General features: G+C 39.0%; 1 protein-coding gene across 1 annotated transcript in view; it reads right to left on the bottom strand.

Annotated features, from left to right (window-relative positions):
* Positions 1-17229, bottom strand: part of CUNH12orf42 (chromosome unknown C12orf42 homolog) — a 122979-nt gene extending 105750 nt beyond the window's left edge. Inside the window, exons 1-2 of the mRNA XM_012554792.1 lie at positions 17131-17229; positions 14688-14799 (exon numbers count right to left, since the gene is read on the bottom strand). Of these exons, the coding sequence (XP_012410246.1) occupies positions 14688-14799; positions 17131-17229 (211 nt within the window). The remainder of the gene's footprint in view (positions 1-14687; positions 14800-17130) is intronic.
* Between the last annotated feature and the right edge of the window lie 345 nt (positions 17230-17574).

Consider the following 17574-nt stretch of genomic DNA (forward strand, 5'->3'; position numbering starts at 1 on the left):
GCCTTTCTAAAGAAAGAGCAAGAAAGCTTCAGAAACGAAGAGAAAGCTATTCTGGTAAGGCCCAATCAGGCATCATCTGCCTTCAGTCTGCTATATTGCGATTATGAAAACTGGTGTGAAGTATATCTGAACAAAATAAGACAGTTAGAAGCCATTTTATCTCTCCCTATTCAGCCTGGGAGGAGCCAAAATGAGTCTTCTCCAGGAAACCTCTGTGGTCTATAATACAGGGGTCTCCAACCTTCTTGAGGATTTTCCAGAGAATGGATTAGGCTGATGCCCCTTTAAATGACAATAAAATGATGGTATGGGGTAGTAATCACAGAAACCTTTCCAAAGCACATTTAGGGACATGTGAACCACTTGCCTCTCAGTTCTGGAAACAGAGAATTGTGACTTCCAAGTGATATTGGTTTAGTCTAGGATAACAAGATCCCAGCTCTCCCTTTTACCCTCCTGACCTCCATTTCCCTGTGTTCTCCACACTATAACCCCTTATCCTTTTACAAAGATGACACCAACAGCTGTGAGACCTCCCAGGTGACATTCTGATATCATTTGGTTGATATCAGTCAATGTAGCTCAGAGGAAAGCTGAAAGCTTATGAGGTCTCCCTATTAGAGGTAATTTACACTCGCCTTGCCCCTATTAGACTTTATTCATACTTTTCTATGTATCTAGCACAGCACCTGGTACAGAGTCAGCATTTAATAAATATTTGGTGAATTACATCACAGAACTCATTGGCAGCTACCTTGTTCTAATTCCTAATCTCCCTATCAAATTATAAGATCTTTAAGGACAATAACCCTCTGTGTCCCCAACACCTAGAAGAGCACCCTGAACATGGTAGGTTGTTAGTAAGTATTGGTTAAATCTGTATTATAATCTAGATATGTGTAGTTTTTTTTTTTATTGTGCTTTAAGTGAAAGTTTACAGTTCAAGTCTGTTTCTCATACAAAAATTTATACACGCATTGCTATGTGACCCTAGCTGCTCTCTCTATAATGTGACAGCACATTCCTTTCCACCCCAGAATTCCCATGTCCATTCAACTAGCTCCTGTCCCTTTTTGGCTTCTCATCTTGCCTCTGGACAAGAGCGGCCAATTAAGTCTCATGTGTCTACTTGAGCTAAGAAGGACTCTCTTCACGAGTATCATTTTATGTCCCATGGTCCAGTCTAATCTTTGCCTGAAGAGTTAGCTTTGGGAATGGTTTCAGCTCTGGGCTAACGGAGAGTACGAGGGTCATGTCTTCCGCAGGCCCTCCCGTCTCATTCAGACCATTAAGTCTGGTCTTTTTACTAGAATTTGAGTTCTGCACCCCACGTTTCTCCTGCTCCATCAAGGACTCTCTGTTGTGTTCCCTGGCAGGATGGTCACTGGTGGTAGCTTGGCACCATCTAGTTCTTCTGGTCTCAGGCTAATGGAGTCTCTGGTTTATGTTGCCCTTTCTGTCTCTTGGGCTAATATCTTCCTTGTGTTATTGGTGTTCTTCATTTTCCTTTGCTCCAGGTGGGTTGGGACCAATTGATGTATCTTAGATGGCCGCTCGCTAGCTTTTAAGACCTCAGACGTCACTCACCAAAGTGGGATGCAGAACATTTTCTTAATAAACTTTGTTAAACCAACTGACCTAGATGACCCCTGAAACCGTGGTCCCCGGATCCTCGCCCCTCCTACTCTGTCCCTCAAAGTGTTTGCTTATATTCAGGAAACTTCTTAGCTTTTGAGTTAGTCCAGTTGTTGCTGACTTCCCCGTATTGTGTGTTGTCCTTCCCTTCACCTAAGATAATTCTTGTCTACTATCTACTTAGTGAACTGCCCTCTCCCTCCCTCCCCACCCTCATAACCATCAAAGACTATTTTCTTCTGTATTTAAACCTTTTCTTCAGTTCTTATAATAGCGGTCTCATACAATATTTGTCCTTTTGTGACTGATGAATTTCACTCAGCATAATGCCTTCCAGATTCATCCATGTTATGAGATGTATCCAAAATTCATCGTTGTTCTTTATCATTCCATAGGATTCCACTGTGTGAATATACCATAATTTGTTTATCCATTCGTCCGCTGAAGGGCACCTAGGTTGTTTCCATCTTTTTGCTATTGTGAACAGTGCTGCAATGAACATGGGCCTGCGTATATCTATTTGTGTGATGGCTCTTATTTCTTTAGGATATATTCCAAGGAGTGGAATTACTGGATCTTATGATACTTCTATTTCTAACTTTATAATAAAGGGTCAAATTGATTTCCAAAGTGGTTGTACCATTTTACATTCCCACCAGCGGTATATAAGTGTTCCAATCTCTCCACAACCTCTCCAACATTTATTATTTTGTGTTTTTTTGGATTAATGTTAGCCTCGTTGGGGTGAGATGGTATCGCATTGTAGTTTTGATTTCCATTTCTCTAATGGCTAATGATCGTGAGCATTTCCTCATGTATCTGTTAGCCGCCTGAATGTCTTGTTTGGAGAAGTGCTTGTTCACATCCTTTGCCATTTTTTAATTGGGTTATTTGTCTTTTTGTTGTTGAGGGTTTGCAGTATTTTGTAGATTTTACACATTAGACCCTGATCGGATTTGTTGTAGCCAAAATTTTTTTTACCAGTCTGTAAGTTGTCTTTTTACTCTTTTGGTGAAGTCTTTCGATGAGCATAAGTGTTTGATTTTTAAGAGCTCCCAGTTATCTAGTTTCTCTTTTAGTGTTTGTGCATTGTTAGCAATGTTTTGTATTCTGTTTATGCCATGTATTAGGGCTCCTAGCATTGTCCCCATTTTTTATTTCACGATCTTTATTGTTTCAGATTTTATATTTAGGTCTTTGATCCATTTTGAGTGAGTTTTTGTACATGATGTGAGGTATGGGTCTTGTTTCATTTTTTGCAGATGGATATCCAGTTATGCCAGCACCATTTGTTAAAGAGACTGTCTTTTCCCCATTTAACAGACTTTGGGCCTCTGTCAAATATCAGCTGCTCACAGGTGGATGAATTTACATCTGGATTCTCAATTCTGTTCCATTAGTCTATGTATCTGTTGTTGTACTAGTATCAGGCTGTTTTGACTACCATGGCGGTATAATAGGTTCTAAAATCAGGTAATGTGAGATCTCCCACTTTGTTATTCTTCTTCTTCTGTAATGCTTTACTTATCTAGGGCCTCTTCCCTTTCCATATGAAGTTGCTGATTTGTTTCTCCATCTAATTAAAAAATGCCATTGGAATTTGGATTAGGATTGCACTATACCTGTGGATCACTTTGGGTAGAATAGATATTTTCACAATGTTGAGTCTTTGTATCCAAGAACAACGTTTGTTTTTCCACTTACATAGGTCTCTTTTGGTTTCTTGCAGAAGTGTCTTGCAGTTTTCTTTGTATAGGTCTTTTAAGTGTCTGGTTAGATTTATTCTTAAGTTTTTTTTCTTCTTGGGGGCTACTGTAAATGGTATTGATTTGGTGATTTCCTCTTCAAAGTTCTCTTTGTTGGTGTGGAGGAAACCCACTGATTTTTTTTTTTTTTTTTTTTAATCTTGTATCCTGATACTTTGCTGAAATCTTCTATTATTTTGAGTAGTTTTCTTGTGGATTCTTTGGGGTTTTCTGTGTATAAGATCATATCATCTGCAAATAGAGATGATTTTACTTCTTCCTTAGCAACTTTGATGCCCTTTATTTCTTTTTCTGACCTAACTGCTCTGGCTAGGACCTCCAGCACAATGTTGAAGAAGAGTGGTGATAAAGGGCATCCTTGTCTGCTTCCCATTCTCAAGGGGAATCCTTTCAGACTCTCTCCATTTAGGATGATGCTGGCCGTTGGCTTAGTATAAATGCCCTTAATTATGTTGAGGAATTTCCCTTCTATTCCTGTTTTGCTGAGAGTTTTTATCATGAATGGGTGTTGGACTTTGTCAAATGGTTTTTCTGCATCAATGGATAAGATCATGTGGTTCTTGTCTTTTGTTTTTTTATGTGATGGATTACATTGATTGTTTTTCTAATATGGAACCAACCCTGCATACTTGGTATGAATCCCACTTGGTCATGGTGAGTTATTTTTTGATATGTTGTTGAATTATATTGGCTAGAATTTTGTTGAGGATTTTTGCTTCTATGTTCATGGGGGATAGTGGTCTGTAATTTTCTTTTTTTGTGGTGTCTTTACCTGGTTTTGGTATCAGGGTTATCCTGGCTTTACAGAATGAGTTCAGGAGTATTCCATCCTATTCTGTGCTCTGAAATATCTTTAGTAGTAGTGATGTTAACCCTTCTCTGAAAGTTTGGTAGAATTCTCCAGTGAAACCATCAGGGCCAGGGCTTTTCTTTGCTGGGAGTTTTTTAATTATCTTTTCAATCTCTTCTTTTGTTATAGTTTTATTTAGTTGTTCTACCTCTGTTTGTGTTAGTTTAGGTAGGTAGTGAGTTTCTGGGAAATTTGTCCATTTCCTCTAGGTTTTCAAATTTGTTAAAGCACAATTTTTCACAGTATTCTGTTATGATTCTTTTAATTTCAGTTAAGTCTGTTGTGATATGGCCCATCTCATTTGTTAATCGGATTATTTGCTTCCTCTCCTGTTTTTCTTTTGTCAGTTTAGCCAGTGGTTTATCGATTGTGTTGACCTTTTCAGATAACCAGCTTTTGATCTTGTTAACTCTTTAAATTGTTTTTCTATTTTCTATTTCATTTAATTCTGCTCTAATTTTTATTATTTGCTTTCTTCTGGTGCCTGAGGGCTTCTTTTGCTGCTCTCTTTCTATTTGTTTGAGTTGTAGAGTTCATGTTTTGATTTTGGCCCTTTCTTCTTTTTGGATGTGTGTATTTATTGCTATAAACTGACCTCCGAGCACTGCTTTTGCTGTGTCCCAAAGATTCTGGTAGGATGTGTTTTCATTCTTGTTTGATTCTATGAATTTCTATATTCCATTCTTAATTTCTTCTATAACCCAGTATTCTTTGAGCAAGGTGTTGTTCAGTTTCCATGTGTTTGATTTCTTTTCCTTGATTTTTCTGTTATTGATTTCTACTCTTATGGCTTTATGATCAGAAAAGGTGCTTTGTAATATTTCGATGTTTCGGATTTTGTTAAGTCTTGCTTTATGGCCTAATATGTGGTCTATTTTGGAGAATGTTCCATGTGCATTGGAAAAGAAAGTATACTTGGCTGCAGTTGGATGGACTATTCTGTATATGTCTATGACATCAAGTTGGTTGATTGTAGCATTTAGATCTTCTGTGTCTTTACTGAGCTTCCTTCTGGATGTTCTGTCCTTCACTGAAAGTGGTGTGTTGAAGTCTCCTACTATTATTGTGGAGTTGTCTATCTCTCTTTTCAATGCTGTTAGAGTTTGTTTTATGTATTTTGGAGCTCTGTCTTTGGGTGCATAAGTATTTATTATACTTACGTTCTCCTGGTGTACTGACCCTTTAATCATTATATAGTGCCCTTCCTTATCCTTTTCGGTGGATTTTACTTTAAGGTCTATTTTGTCAGAGATTAATATTGCCACTCCTTCTCTTTTTTGAGTGTTGTTTGCTTGATATATTTTTTTCCACTCTTAGAGTTTTAGTTTGTTTGTGTCTTTAAGTCTAAGATGTATCTCTTATAGGTAGCATATAGATGGATCATGTTTTTTTATCCAATCTGCCACTCTGTCTCTTTATTTGTGCATTTATTCCATTTACATTCAGCGTAATTATTGATAGGTATGAATTTAGTGCTGTCATTTTAATGTCTTTTTTTGTGTGTGTTGTTGACAGTTTCTTCATTCCACTTAATTTTCTGTGCTAAGTTGTTTTTCTTTATGTATTTTCTTTTCATCTCTTTCATTGTTGTTCATTTTGTATTTGCTGATTCTTTATGTTTTTCTTGTTTTTTATTTTGATGTTTAGGATTGTTAGTCTCCTTTGTGGTTACCTTAATATTTACCCTTGTTTTTCTAAAGTTAAACCACTCTTATTTCTTTATATCACCTTGACTTTCCTCCATATGAAAGATCTATGACTACATTTTTTAGTCCCTCTTTTTTGTTTTAATGCTGTCATCTTTTACATATTGTCATCTATTTCCCTATTTTCAGCATTTTAGCTTTATTTTTGTGACTTCCCTTTCTGGGTTGATATCTGGTTGCTGTGTCCTGTGTCCTAGTCTTGGGTTGTTATCTGACGTTATTTTCTCACCAGAGGGTCTCCCTTTAGTATTTCTAGTAATTTTTGTTTGGTTTGTACAAATTCTCTAAACTTCTGTTTATCTGGAAATGCCCTAAATTCACCCTCATATTTGAGAGACAATTTTGCTGGCTATATAATTCTTGGCTGGCAATTTTTTTCCTTCAAGGCTTTATATTATGTCATCCTATTGCCTTCTTGCCTGCATGGTTTCTTCTAAGTAGTCCAAGCTTAGTCTTACTGACTCTCCTTTGTAGATGACTTTTCATTTATCCCTAGACACTCTCAAAATTCTCTCTTTATCTTTAGTTTTGGCAAGCTTGATTATAATATGTCTTGGTGACTTTCTTTTGGAATCTACTTTGTGTGGGGTTTAATGAGCATCTTGGATAGGTACCTTCTCATCTTTCATGGTATCAGGGAAAATTTCTGCCAATAAATCTTCAACAAGTCTCTTTCTATTTTCTGTTATCTCCTCCTGTTCTGGTACTCCAATCACTCGTAGGTTATTCCTCTTGACAGAGTTCCACATAATTCTTAGGGTTTCTCCATTTTTTAAAATTCGTTCATCTGATTTTTCCTCAAATAAGTGGTGTCAAGTGCTTTATCTTCAGTCTCACTAATTCTGACTTCCATTTCCTCAATTCTGTTCCTATGACTTTCTATTGAGTTGTATAATTCTGAAATTTTATTGTTAATCTTCTGGATTTCTGTTTGCTATCTCTATGGATTCTTGCAGCCTATTAAATTTGTCATTGTACTCTTCTATAATATTCTTAAGTTCCTCTATTGCTTTGTCTGTGTGTTCCTTGGCTTGTTCTGCATTTTGACTGATCTCCTTCCTGATATCTTGAAGAGTTCTGTATATTAATCTTCTTGTATTCTACCTCCAGTAATTCCAAGAAGTTCTCTTCCTCCAGAAAATTTCTTGATTTTATGTTTTGGGAGCTTGCTGAAGCCATCATGGTCTGCTTCTTTATGTGATTTGATATTGTTGTCTCCTAGCCATCAATAAGTTATTATATTTATTTATTTTATGTTTGCTTACTGTGTCCTAGCTTCTTGTTTTGTTTTGTTTTGTTTTGATATGCCCAAATAGGCTGCTCGTGTGAGCTAGTTTGATTATTGGTGCCTTTGAAGCTCTAACATCCTGTCACCAGATGATGTTACTAGGTATGTGAGCCCAGGAGTCCATTTACTTTTCTTGTATGGATTCAGCTCAGGTGTCCTGATAGTTGGTCACCAAATATGTGGTACAGGCTCTCACCTACCGTCCTAGATGGGCAGGGGTAATTGGCATAGGCACAGGTTTCTGGCTGCAGTAGGGGTGCACGGGCTGAGCAAGGCAGTGGGCTGACAGCTGCTCTTGAGTGTCTGGGAGGAAAGCATGTTCTTGTTCCCTAGAGTGCATAGGTAGGTTGGTTTTGCAGTTGAGCTATGGGCACCCAATGCTATTGGCTGTAAGTACTGGGAGGCACCAGTTATTCTTGGACCCCTGTTGCAGGTGGCTAGGTGGTGTAGGTGGAGCTACCAGTTCTCAGGTCCCTGATGTTGGTAGATGAGGACCCTGCTTAATGGGCAAAGCAGTATCAAATGCTATGAACCTGTCACTCAACCATATAGCTGATATAGTGAAACTAGGCTTCAGGTATATACCCTGTTGTAATGTGCTAATGAGGGCCTACACTGTTGAAATGGGTCCACAGAGGCCTATGCAGGGGTGAAAGGCATTCCAAGTCCATGGACCCCTTATGCCTGTGCCAGGGCCTGTCCTGAGTTCCCAGCTTATGGGAGCTGGCAGATCATTTTTTCCTATTTGTTAGTTTGTTCCCTCTCCAAGGCCGGAAGAATGGCTTAGGTGGTGTGATGGGTCCTACTTCAGGCCCAGGGGATGCAGCAGTTGTTGAAGCCAGCTCAGGACCTGGTGCATAGCAGGGAGGGAGCAGGTAAATGGGAGACAGGTTCTTCCCAAATGGGGTGTTTTTTCACCCATGAGGTAGGTTAAACACATGTACTTATCTTTTGACAACCGAGCGCTGCTTTCCACTGGCTCTGGAGGCCTGGGCAGACACTCCACCGCTCGGTCTCTCCCGATGTGGAAAACCCATCCTGACTGCCACTGGCTGCCTCAACGCGCACGCCAGCCAATCTGGCCTGCCAGGCGCCAGCTCCTGCTGAATGAGGTCTGGGAACTCCTCACTGCTTCTGAACCATCTCTCCCTCCCTCTGCCACTCAGTCAAGTTCCTCAACTTTGCCTTTGATATTCAGGGATCCTAGATTGTCATATATAATTGATTCACTTGTTTTTTTGAGTCTTTGTTGTAAGAGGGACCACTGGAAGCGTCTGACTACTCTGCCATCTTGGCGCCACCTGTGTATGTGTAGTCATATTGCTTTTCATATGTGTCTATGGAGAGCATGATTTGTGTATCTCTGGTGGCCCAGTGGTTAAGTGCTCAGCTGCTAACCCAAAGGTGTTTCGAGCCCAAGAGCCACTCTGTGGGAAGAAGTTGCGGCAGCCTGCTTCCGTAAAAATTTACAGCCTTGGAAACGCTATAGGGCAGTTCTACTCTGTCCTATAGGGTCACTAAGAGTTGGAATCGACTCAACAGCAATGGGGTTTTGTGTTGGTATGTGTGCATGTATGCTCTTGTCTGCATCTGTATAGGTATGTGTGTCTGGCTCTGAAGAGAGCAGCATCAAGACAAGTAAGACGTGGGAAAGCCATGAAACTAGGTTAGTCATCAACCCTTCCATCTGAAAATAAAAAAGCATTTCTATGACATTCTACTGGCTGACCATCCAGGTTCTCTTTGGTTAATTAAAGAATGTTTAGAAATGGGTGGTAAATCATTCACTCTCCCCTTCCTGTTGCTTTACAGAGGAAGAGACTGACCCAGAGAGGTTAAGCATCTTGTGCAAGGTCACACAGATGATGGTCATGTTAAGCCTGGATCACCTGTGGTCTCCACCTCCTCTTCACTCCTCAAGTTTCAGCAGCTTGGTTTGAGGTCTATGGTGCTACAGAAACTGTTCTGTCAGTGTTATGAAGGCATACTAATTGTTAAATCAAATGAGCACATTTGATTTGTCTGTGCTCAGTATATGATGCTAACTAGCCTTTCCCTCCTTCTGAAGCTTATGTCCTCCTTTGGATGTTGTATCAATAATAGCTAATGTTTACTGGACATTTAATAGGGGGCAGGCACTTCCAAGAACTTTAAATATATTGTGACATTTAGCACTCACAATAACCCCAGGTGTTAGAAATATTATTATCCCCATTTTAACTTAGGAAGCTAAAGTGCAGAGGGTAAAGTAACTTACCCAAGGTCACACAACTAGTCAATGCTACACTGGGCATTCAATCTCAAAAAGTCTAACTCCAGATTGGGCATTTTCACTACTGTGCCGCTTGTTGGCTCCATCTTCTTCCCTACATCTTTGACCACATGCCTTCTCAGCTTCTCTCCCTTTTGTGCCATTAAGTATTATTCCTTTGAGTTCCATTCTCAGCCCCCTTATCTTATCCCCTCTCTTGATCATCTCATCCACTCCCAAGACTTCTTCATGACCTATATGATGATGATCCCATATTTTTTTAAATCCAGCTCAGGCCTTTATTTTAAGCCACAAACAAGCATAACATCTATAAATATGCTGACTTGAATGTTTGCATCTGTTCATGTCCATGGAGATATCTCTATTAGACAGAATGGTCTTCTTTGCTAACTTCTGCTCAGCTGATAAGAAATTGGGTTTAGCTTTATAGTATTCCATTTTCTCTTCTTTCTGTGCCACTTGGATTTGGTTTACTTAAAAAACAAAAACAGCAATTTAATGTCTACTTGTTATTTTAAATAAATGTATATTTATTGCTTTTAACCAAAAAGTTATTTTAAGTACATTACAAGAGAAATTCTCCACCTGTCTGCTGAGGGCAAGGCCCCAGTTGCTCATCAGGCCAACTGGGACTCCAAATACTCCTCTTTTGACCATTGCTGCCATGTTGGATCTGGCATCTGATCTCATGATCATAGTCAGAAGAGGAAAATCAGAGGTTGATGCTCCACTGGTGAACTGACAAGGAGTCAACCTTGATCAAGAACTCCAACAAGTTTTTGTTGTAGATCATTTTAACCCCCATTCATTGGCCAGTCTGTCTAGGTGCTATAGTTGGTCCACCATTAATTTGCAAACATCACTGCAATAAACCATTCTAAAAATTTCTGGATTACAAAAAAAAGAAGGAAACTTTTATTTATTTTTTTATTATTCCCCCAAGGTTCTTTGGGTTTAACTAGGCAGTTCTCCTGGTCTGAGTTGACTTGGGTTGGGCTAGATATTTTAGGACAAGCACACTTACGTATCTGACAATTGGCAGACAATTTGGTCTAAAGAAAGCCTTGCATATCTACCTGTCAGCTGGGGTGACAAGCTCATGTTACTCATCATCCGAAAGGATAGCCTAGACTCATTCTCAGAGGTTCTCAGTATTGAGAGAGGGCAAGTTCTAATGCATAAGCACTTTTCAATTCTCAATTTGTATTATATTTGCTAATGTCCCATTGGCCACAAGTCACGTGGACAAGCCCAGATTCAAGGAGTGGAGAAATAAACTGCACTTGTTGATGAGAGGAGTAGAAAAGCTTTTCAACTTGGTGTATATTCAAGGATATGATGAATTGTTGTTACCATTTTTGCAATTTTGTGCATTTTGCTTAGTAGAGTTCTAAAAAGGATAGAAATTAAAGAGATCCCAAGGATGTGATATTATAGGTATTATGTTTCAAAAAGAAGACTATGAGGCAGCATCTTGGAAGAAGTACTGATCCAGATTGATCAAAAACCTCAAGACTTTGTGGCTGAGCTCATGGGGAAAAGGTGGTCTTAGTCTATTTTTTATGTTACTCTCTAAAACTGGTCTTCACTCAATAATTACCCAAACCAGTAAATGGCTGTATCATCATCCAGTTTTTTCAAGCCAAAAACCTAGAGTTATACTTGATTTCTTCTTTGCCCTTACCCGCAAAGCCTAACCATCAGAAAGTCTTATTAGTTTTACTCACCTACAAATTATTTCTAACCTCCACCCACTCGTTTCCATCCTCATTGCTATTGCCATCATCCAATTCAATTTGAGCTTTTGCCATAGTCTCCTAGTTGTCTCCCAGCTTCCTCAGTTGTTCTTTCTTTAGTTAAGAATTTAAAACAACAACAGTGTGGTCATTTTTAAAAGTAAATCAGAAGATAGCACATCCTTGCCTGAAGTGTTTAATGGTCTTTCATTTTACTTAGGACAAAATCCAGAAAATCCTCAATGTGACCTACAAGGCTCTTCATAACTTTAATTTGTACCACTCTCCTCTTTATTAACTATAGTCTGCCCACACTGGTCTCCTTTCTCTTTTCTGAACACATCAAATACACAAAGCTTAGACTGAATGTCAGCTTCTCAGAGAGGTCATCCCTGACCACCATATCTCAAATAACTCTCAGCCCTCTGCCCTCTCCTCAGTTACTCTCATTCATTAGTCCGTTTTATTTTTTTCTTTCTTTCTTTTTTTAAAATATGATTTTCTTAAAAGTCAAGTTTATTAAAGTACAATTGATATACAGCGAAATTCACCCATTTTGGTGTGTCCAGTTCTATGAGTTTTGACAAACACATGCAAATTTGTAACCAATACCACAATCAAAATATAGATTTCCATCACCCCAAAAAAGTTTCCCAAAGACACATAGGATAAATTGCAAATGCATTACACCAAGTGAAAGAGGTTAGACTTAAAATATTATATACTGTATGATTCCATTTATATAACAGTCTGGAAAAGGCAAAACCATAAGGACGTAAAACTCATCAGTGGTTGCCAGGGGCTGGTATGGGAGGGAGAGGAGTTAACTACGAAAGGGCACAAGGTATCATCAAGCGATTATCTTCATAGCTTTCATACAATGCTTACTTATTTGTTTACTTATTAATTGTCTCTATCTCCCAAAAGGCACATTCCAAAAGGGCAAGAATCTTATCTATCTGTTCAATTCCGTGTCCCAAAAATCTGCAGATTAACCTGCAGATAATATGTCCTCAACCATCCTTTGTTGAATGATTTTATGAATACATAAAACCTCTTTCAACTCAGCTCTCTCCCTCTATCTTCATTTTTTTAATCCACGACCAAGTCCTGTTGACATTACCACCTAAATATCTCTCTTAGTCATCCTCTTTCCTCCAACTTCACTGCCATTTCATGCTCTTTTCATTTTTCACTTAGATGATTGTAATAGCCTTAAAAGTGCTTTTCCTGCCTGCAGTCTTGCCCCCTCAATCACTGCATCTAACTGCTGCTAAATACAAATTGAATTACATCACTCTCTTGCTTAAAAAAAAAAAACAGTAAGGTCCCCATTGCCTAGCAACCAATCTAGCTTTGGCTCTTCTCTGGTCCCAGGTGCCTAACCCTAACCCCCATCATTCTGGCTATGGACAGGGGCTCTGCTCCTATCCAGATACGGCTCCCAGAACCAGAATGCTGCTGCTCATCTGTTTAAAGATGAGATCTACCTACAACCAAGTGAGTCCCTCACCTCCAGAGAATCTCCACTCGTCAGTGGGAATTTCAGCATGCCCAAAGCTTCTTGGCATCAAATTTAAGACAGATATCAAAATGCAGGAATTTAGAGCTATCAGAACAAGCCGTGTAATTATATTCCATGGCATTTCTCAAAGTTATATTCATAATCTCAACTCTCAAAATCCTGGTATGTTGAATCTTGAAGCCAAACATTTTTCAGATAGTGATAGTGGCAATTATGTTCTCTGTTCCCCCACTGTATTTTGAAAATAATTTAAAAGTTGGCATTTACTTTTCCTGGATTATATCAGTTGGCTGGAAGTAAGCCTACATTGTTCTTTCTATAAAACTAACAAACAAGTAGACTGGGTCAAAACCCATTTTTTAAATATGCTATCAGAGCTCCAAAATATAAAATCCATATTATTTTATTTATCTTTTGGTGGGAATCACTAGTGTCCATCAAAGAAAACTAGCTCAATAGGTTAAGACACATCCATAAAATATGTTACTCTGAAATTTTAAGAAGAATGAATGAGGACAATCTCAATGTACGGATGTGGGAAGAGCTCCAAGACAGAGTGTTAAGTGAAGACAGCGAGGTGCAAAATATTGCTGCACACTTGTACTGCTCATATACATACTTCCATTTGCTTAGAGAAAATGTGGAATGACTCCCAAGAAACCAACAACAGTGCTTTCCTGTGGGAGTGGGGACAACAAAGCAAACTGGAGCAGAAGTAGGAACAAAATTTTCCACTGTGTATTTCTTTATATTTTTGGTTTTTGAACCATGTAAAACATATTACCCCCTCTAAGTTTTCTAAATATTTCTAAAGGAAGAAGAAGAGTTTGTGTGGGTACTAAAATGTGATTATCAAAGACCCCATTAAAACTGCATTACTCTAAGACTTTGAAACTATCATAAAATCAACAAAACCTTTCAATAGCCTGACTTCTACATATATGCAAAAAAACTTTGTCAATATATAAATACAAGTAAACAAGTGAATACATTCTAAAAAAAAAATTGCCCTCCCACTAAAAAAAGTATAGCAGTTACTGGTTTTATAAATTCCAATTGTCCTAAAAACTTAATTTTCTCTTAGGTAATACACTGGACATGTAAATTCATTTACCCTTTCAGGATAGTGAAATAGTCATCAAAATGGAGATTATGAATGGGTCCAGGTCTTTCCTATAATAGTCTATGGTGACAATGTTGTTTATAACTAACACAACCACATATCATTTTGGCTCTGACACAAAATGATAGTCTTTTGATTGCCCCAGATCAGTTTATTTTTGGGAATTATCCCTGCATCTATTCTATTCTATTCTATCCCATCCCATTCGTTCTATTCTATTCTCTCTCTCTCTCCACCATCTCTAACTCAGTCCTTCTGTCTTTCACACACACACACACATTGTGTGTAATTTAAATGCAGCTGTCAATTAAGGAGCCTGTCACCCCTGCCTCAGGAGTAGCAAAAATTGATTTGTATGCCCCATTCTCCAGACACACTGGTTGTTCCAGGCGTGAACATGTGACCCAAGTATGGCCAATCAAAGTCTTTGGTTAGGAGGTTACAGGACAGCGGACAAAAGAGGATTTCTTTACTTTTAATATTACAGGCTCTAAGAATCATGCACTCCTGCAGCTGCCAGGGCCCATTATTGCCATTCATCTTGAAAATGAAGCCAATGTGAGATTGAAACCAACATGTAGACTGGAAAAAAAAAAAAAAAAAGACAATCGTGATAACATCGGTGGACCCTGGATCCATCCATGTCTTAAGCCAATCAATTCCTTCTCTCGTTGCCATTTTCAACCACAGCTCAGGTGTTCTTCAATAAAGTATGACTTTTACCTGTGTATACTCCAGAGTTTCTCTGAAGATAAAAGTCTTTCTTGGGATTATTTCTTAATTTACCTGGAAGATGTAGAAAATGTAGTTCACTAAATTTCAGAGATTCAGAGAAATTCTTCATGTGAGCAATGAATCTGGAGCAGGGCAAAGCGGTTCTTTCATGATGAGGGCTGTGCTATAAGGTAGAAGGGAAAAATACACAAAATAAAGTTACCACTGCCAGTTACCACTCTTACTTCCCTAAATAAGTGATCATTTAAAAGTATTTCTGCTGCTTTATTTTTTACATGAAACAATTCTGAAAACAAATGGAACTGACTCTCGTTTCCTATACATGCCCAACCTTCCCATGTGTTTCATTAAAGGGACCGGTTAATTTATTTATTTGTTCATTGAACAGATTTTTATTCAGTTAAACCATGTGCCAGACATTCTGCTAGATGCTGGGGACACAGAAGATGAAGTCCCTGCACTCATGAAATTGACATTCTAGTTTGTCGTTGCTAGCTGTGGTTGAGTTGGCCCCTGACTCATGGTGACCCCATGCACAATGGTATCAGATAGTTATGACCCACGGAGTTTTCACTGGCTGATTTTTCAGAAGTAGATCACCAGGACTTTTCCTGACATTCTAGCAGAGGCTGACAAAAAAAATAAATAAATCATCAAATACATCTGTAAGAAATTAGGCAGATATTTTTCTATCGCTAAGAAGAAAAACAATGCAAGGTAAGGGAAATGGAAATTGATGAGGATAGTATGATAATTTATATACAGACACAAGAGGTAGCTCCATGGACAGGTAACATTAAAGCTAAGATTCAAAGGCCGAGGGAATAAGCTGTGTAAGTTCTTGGGTGAGGGCCATTCCAAGCACAGGGGACAGTCAGTGTGTCAGAGGCCAAAGGCATGGCACAGGGAAAGAGAACAGAGATAAAGTGAAAGAACCGAAAGAGTCAGCAAAGAAGGAAAGAGATACTAAGATATTGGCTGATCAATTAATATGAAATAAAGCCATAAATAAGGAAAATCTGATTTTATTTTAACTCCCAGCAAACATGTATTTAGCATTAACTGCTCATTAGGGTCTGTTTGTAATTTTTATCATTTGCAAATACTGAATGTTATGTGTTTAGGGTATTGTGAGGGTGCTGAGTCTATAAGAAAATAAGCCACTCCTGTGAGGAATAAGATCTCATCGAAAGGGTTAGGTGTTCAATTGTGTAGGTCCATACGGCCATACACTCACTCCATCCCACCCATTCCATAAGAAAAGGCTTGTACCTCAAGCCAGACTTTGAAAAGACAGGGGCATCTTAGGATGGCACCACAGAAGAACTCTCCCTTTACCATGACTGCAGGTCATGGAGGTAAGGCAGCTAGAACAAAACCACAAGGACAGAGGCTTTAAGAAGACACCACGAGTACCAGCTGCCATGAGGTCGATTCCAACTTATGGCAACTCCATGGTTGTCAGACTAGAATGTGCTCCATAGGATTTCAATGGCTGATTTTTCGGAAGGATATTGCCAAGCATTTCTTCTGAGGCACCTCTGGATGGACTTGAACCGCCAACCTTTCCGTTAGTGGCCAAGCACATTAACCATCTGCATCACTAAGGGACTCCTAAGAAGATGCACACCTCTTCAAAAGCAGGAAAAGAGCTGGGAACTGAGTGACCCAGGCAAGCTGTAACAGTGATAAGGTGTAGGAGATTAACTGAGGAAGGATCAGAACAGATACTCTCTAAGGCTTACTGCATTGTTGTTGCCAATGTTATTACTATTCTCAAATTCACTTGGTATTAACTGAAGTCTTATTGAGAATCATCTCAGATGAGCCAAAGGAAAATGTTTTCTACAATTCTGAAAGGAGAGGGATACCTTAGGAGCAGTAGTGATTACCAGTGTGAGAAAAACCTTGAGAGAAAGTGAAATGAGGGGAAAGTGTCTGTACAACTAGGTTAGCGCCCAACTGCCCAACTGGAGAGTATTTATCTATGAATAAACCTTGGAGGTAATGGTCAAGAGCAGGGGCTGTAAAATCAAAAAGGCCCACAGCCAAATTTCTTCTTTACTTTTCTCTGTACAAGCTGGGGTGACTTTTTTTTTTTTTTTCCAGTTGCCATAAAGTCAGTTCTGACTCATGGCGATCCCATGTGTGTCAGAGTAGAACTGCACTCCATAGAGTCTTAAATGGCTGATTTTTTGGAAGTAAATCACCAGGCCTTTCTTCCAAGATGCCTCTGGGTGGACTCAAATCTCCAAACTTTCAGTTAGCATCCAAGCATGTTAACTGCATCACCCAAGGACTCCTGGGGCTTACTTACCTATTTCTCAGTTTCTACCTTTGAAAAATGGGGATAGTGCTATCTCACAATAACTATTATCACCATTTTACAAGTGGAAAACTAACTTAACAAGACTGTATAACTAGCAAGTGTTGGAGGCAGGCCTCAAATTCATTCTTTCCTACTCTAAAACCCATGTTCTTAATTAACCCTCACCATACTGCTTCCCCATCTTAGTGTTGGCAGGACCAGCAATTCAGGCATCCCAGCCAGAACCTGGAAGGTCACCCCAGCCTCTTTCCCCCTCACCCCCATATCCCTTCATGACTAAATCCTGGCAATCTCACTCTCTCAATGTCTTCCAGATTATTCCCTCCTCCACAGTCCCTCTGCCTTGGCTTCTCTACCAGTTTCCTTGCTTGCAACTCACTTCAGTGTAATTCTCTTTTTCATATCCTCTTTATAAAACCTAAATCTAAAAATGTCCCTTGCCTTCTTCATATTGTTCAATGGCTTCCCATCATCTAAGCAACAGTTCTCAAATTTACTGTACATAAAAACCTCCTGGACAACATGTTTACATGAAGATTCTGACTTAAATGGTTTGGGGGGAGTTTCCAGGAAGGTGCACTGTTAACAAGCATCACAGATGAGTTGATA

This window comes from Trichechus manatus, unplaced genomic scaffold (assembly GCF_000243295.1).
Source record: "Trichechus manatus latirostris isolate Lorelei unplaced genomic scaffold, TriManLat1.0 scaffold00027, whole genome shotgun sequence".
NCBI lineage: Eukaryota > Metazoa > Chordata > Mammalia > Sirenia > Trichechidae > Trichechus > Trichechus manatus.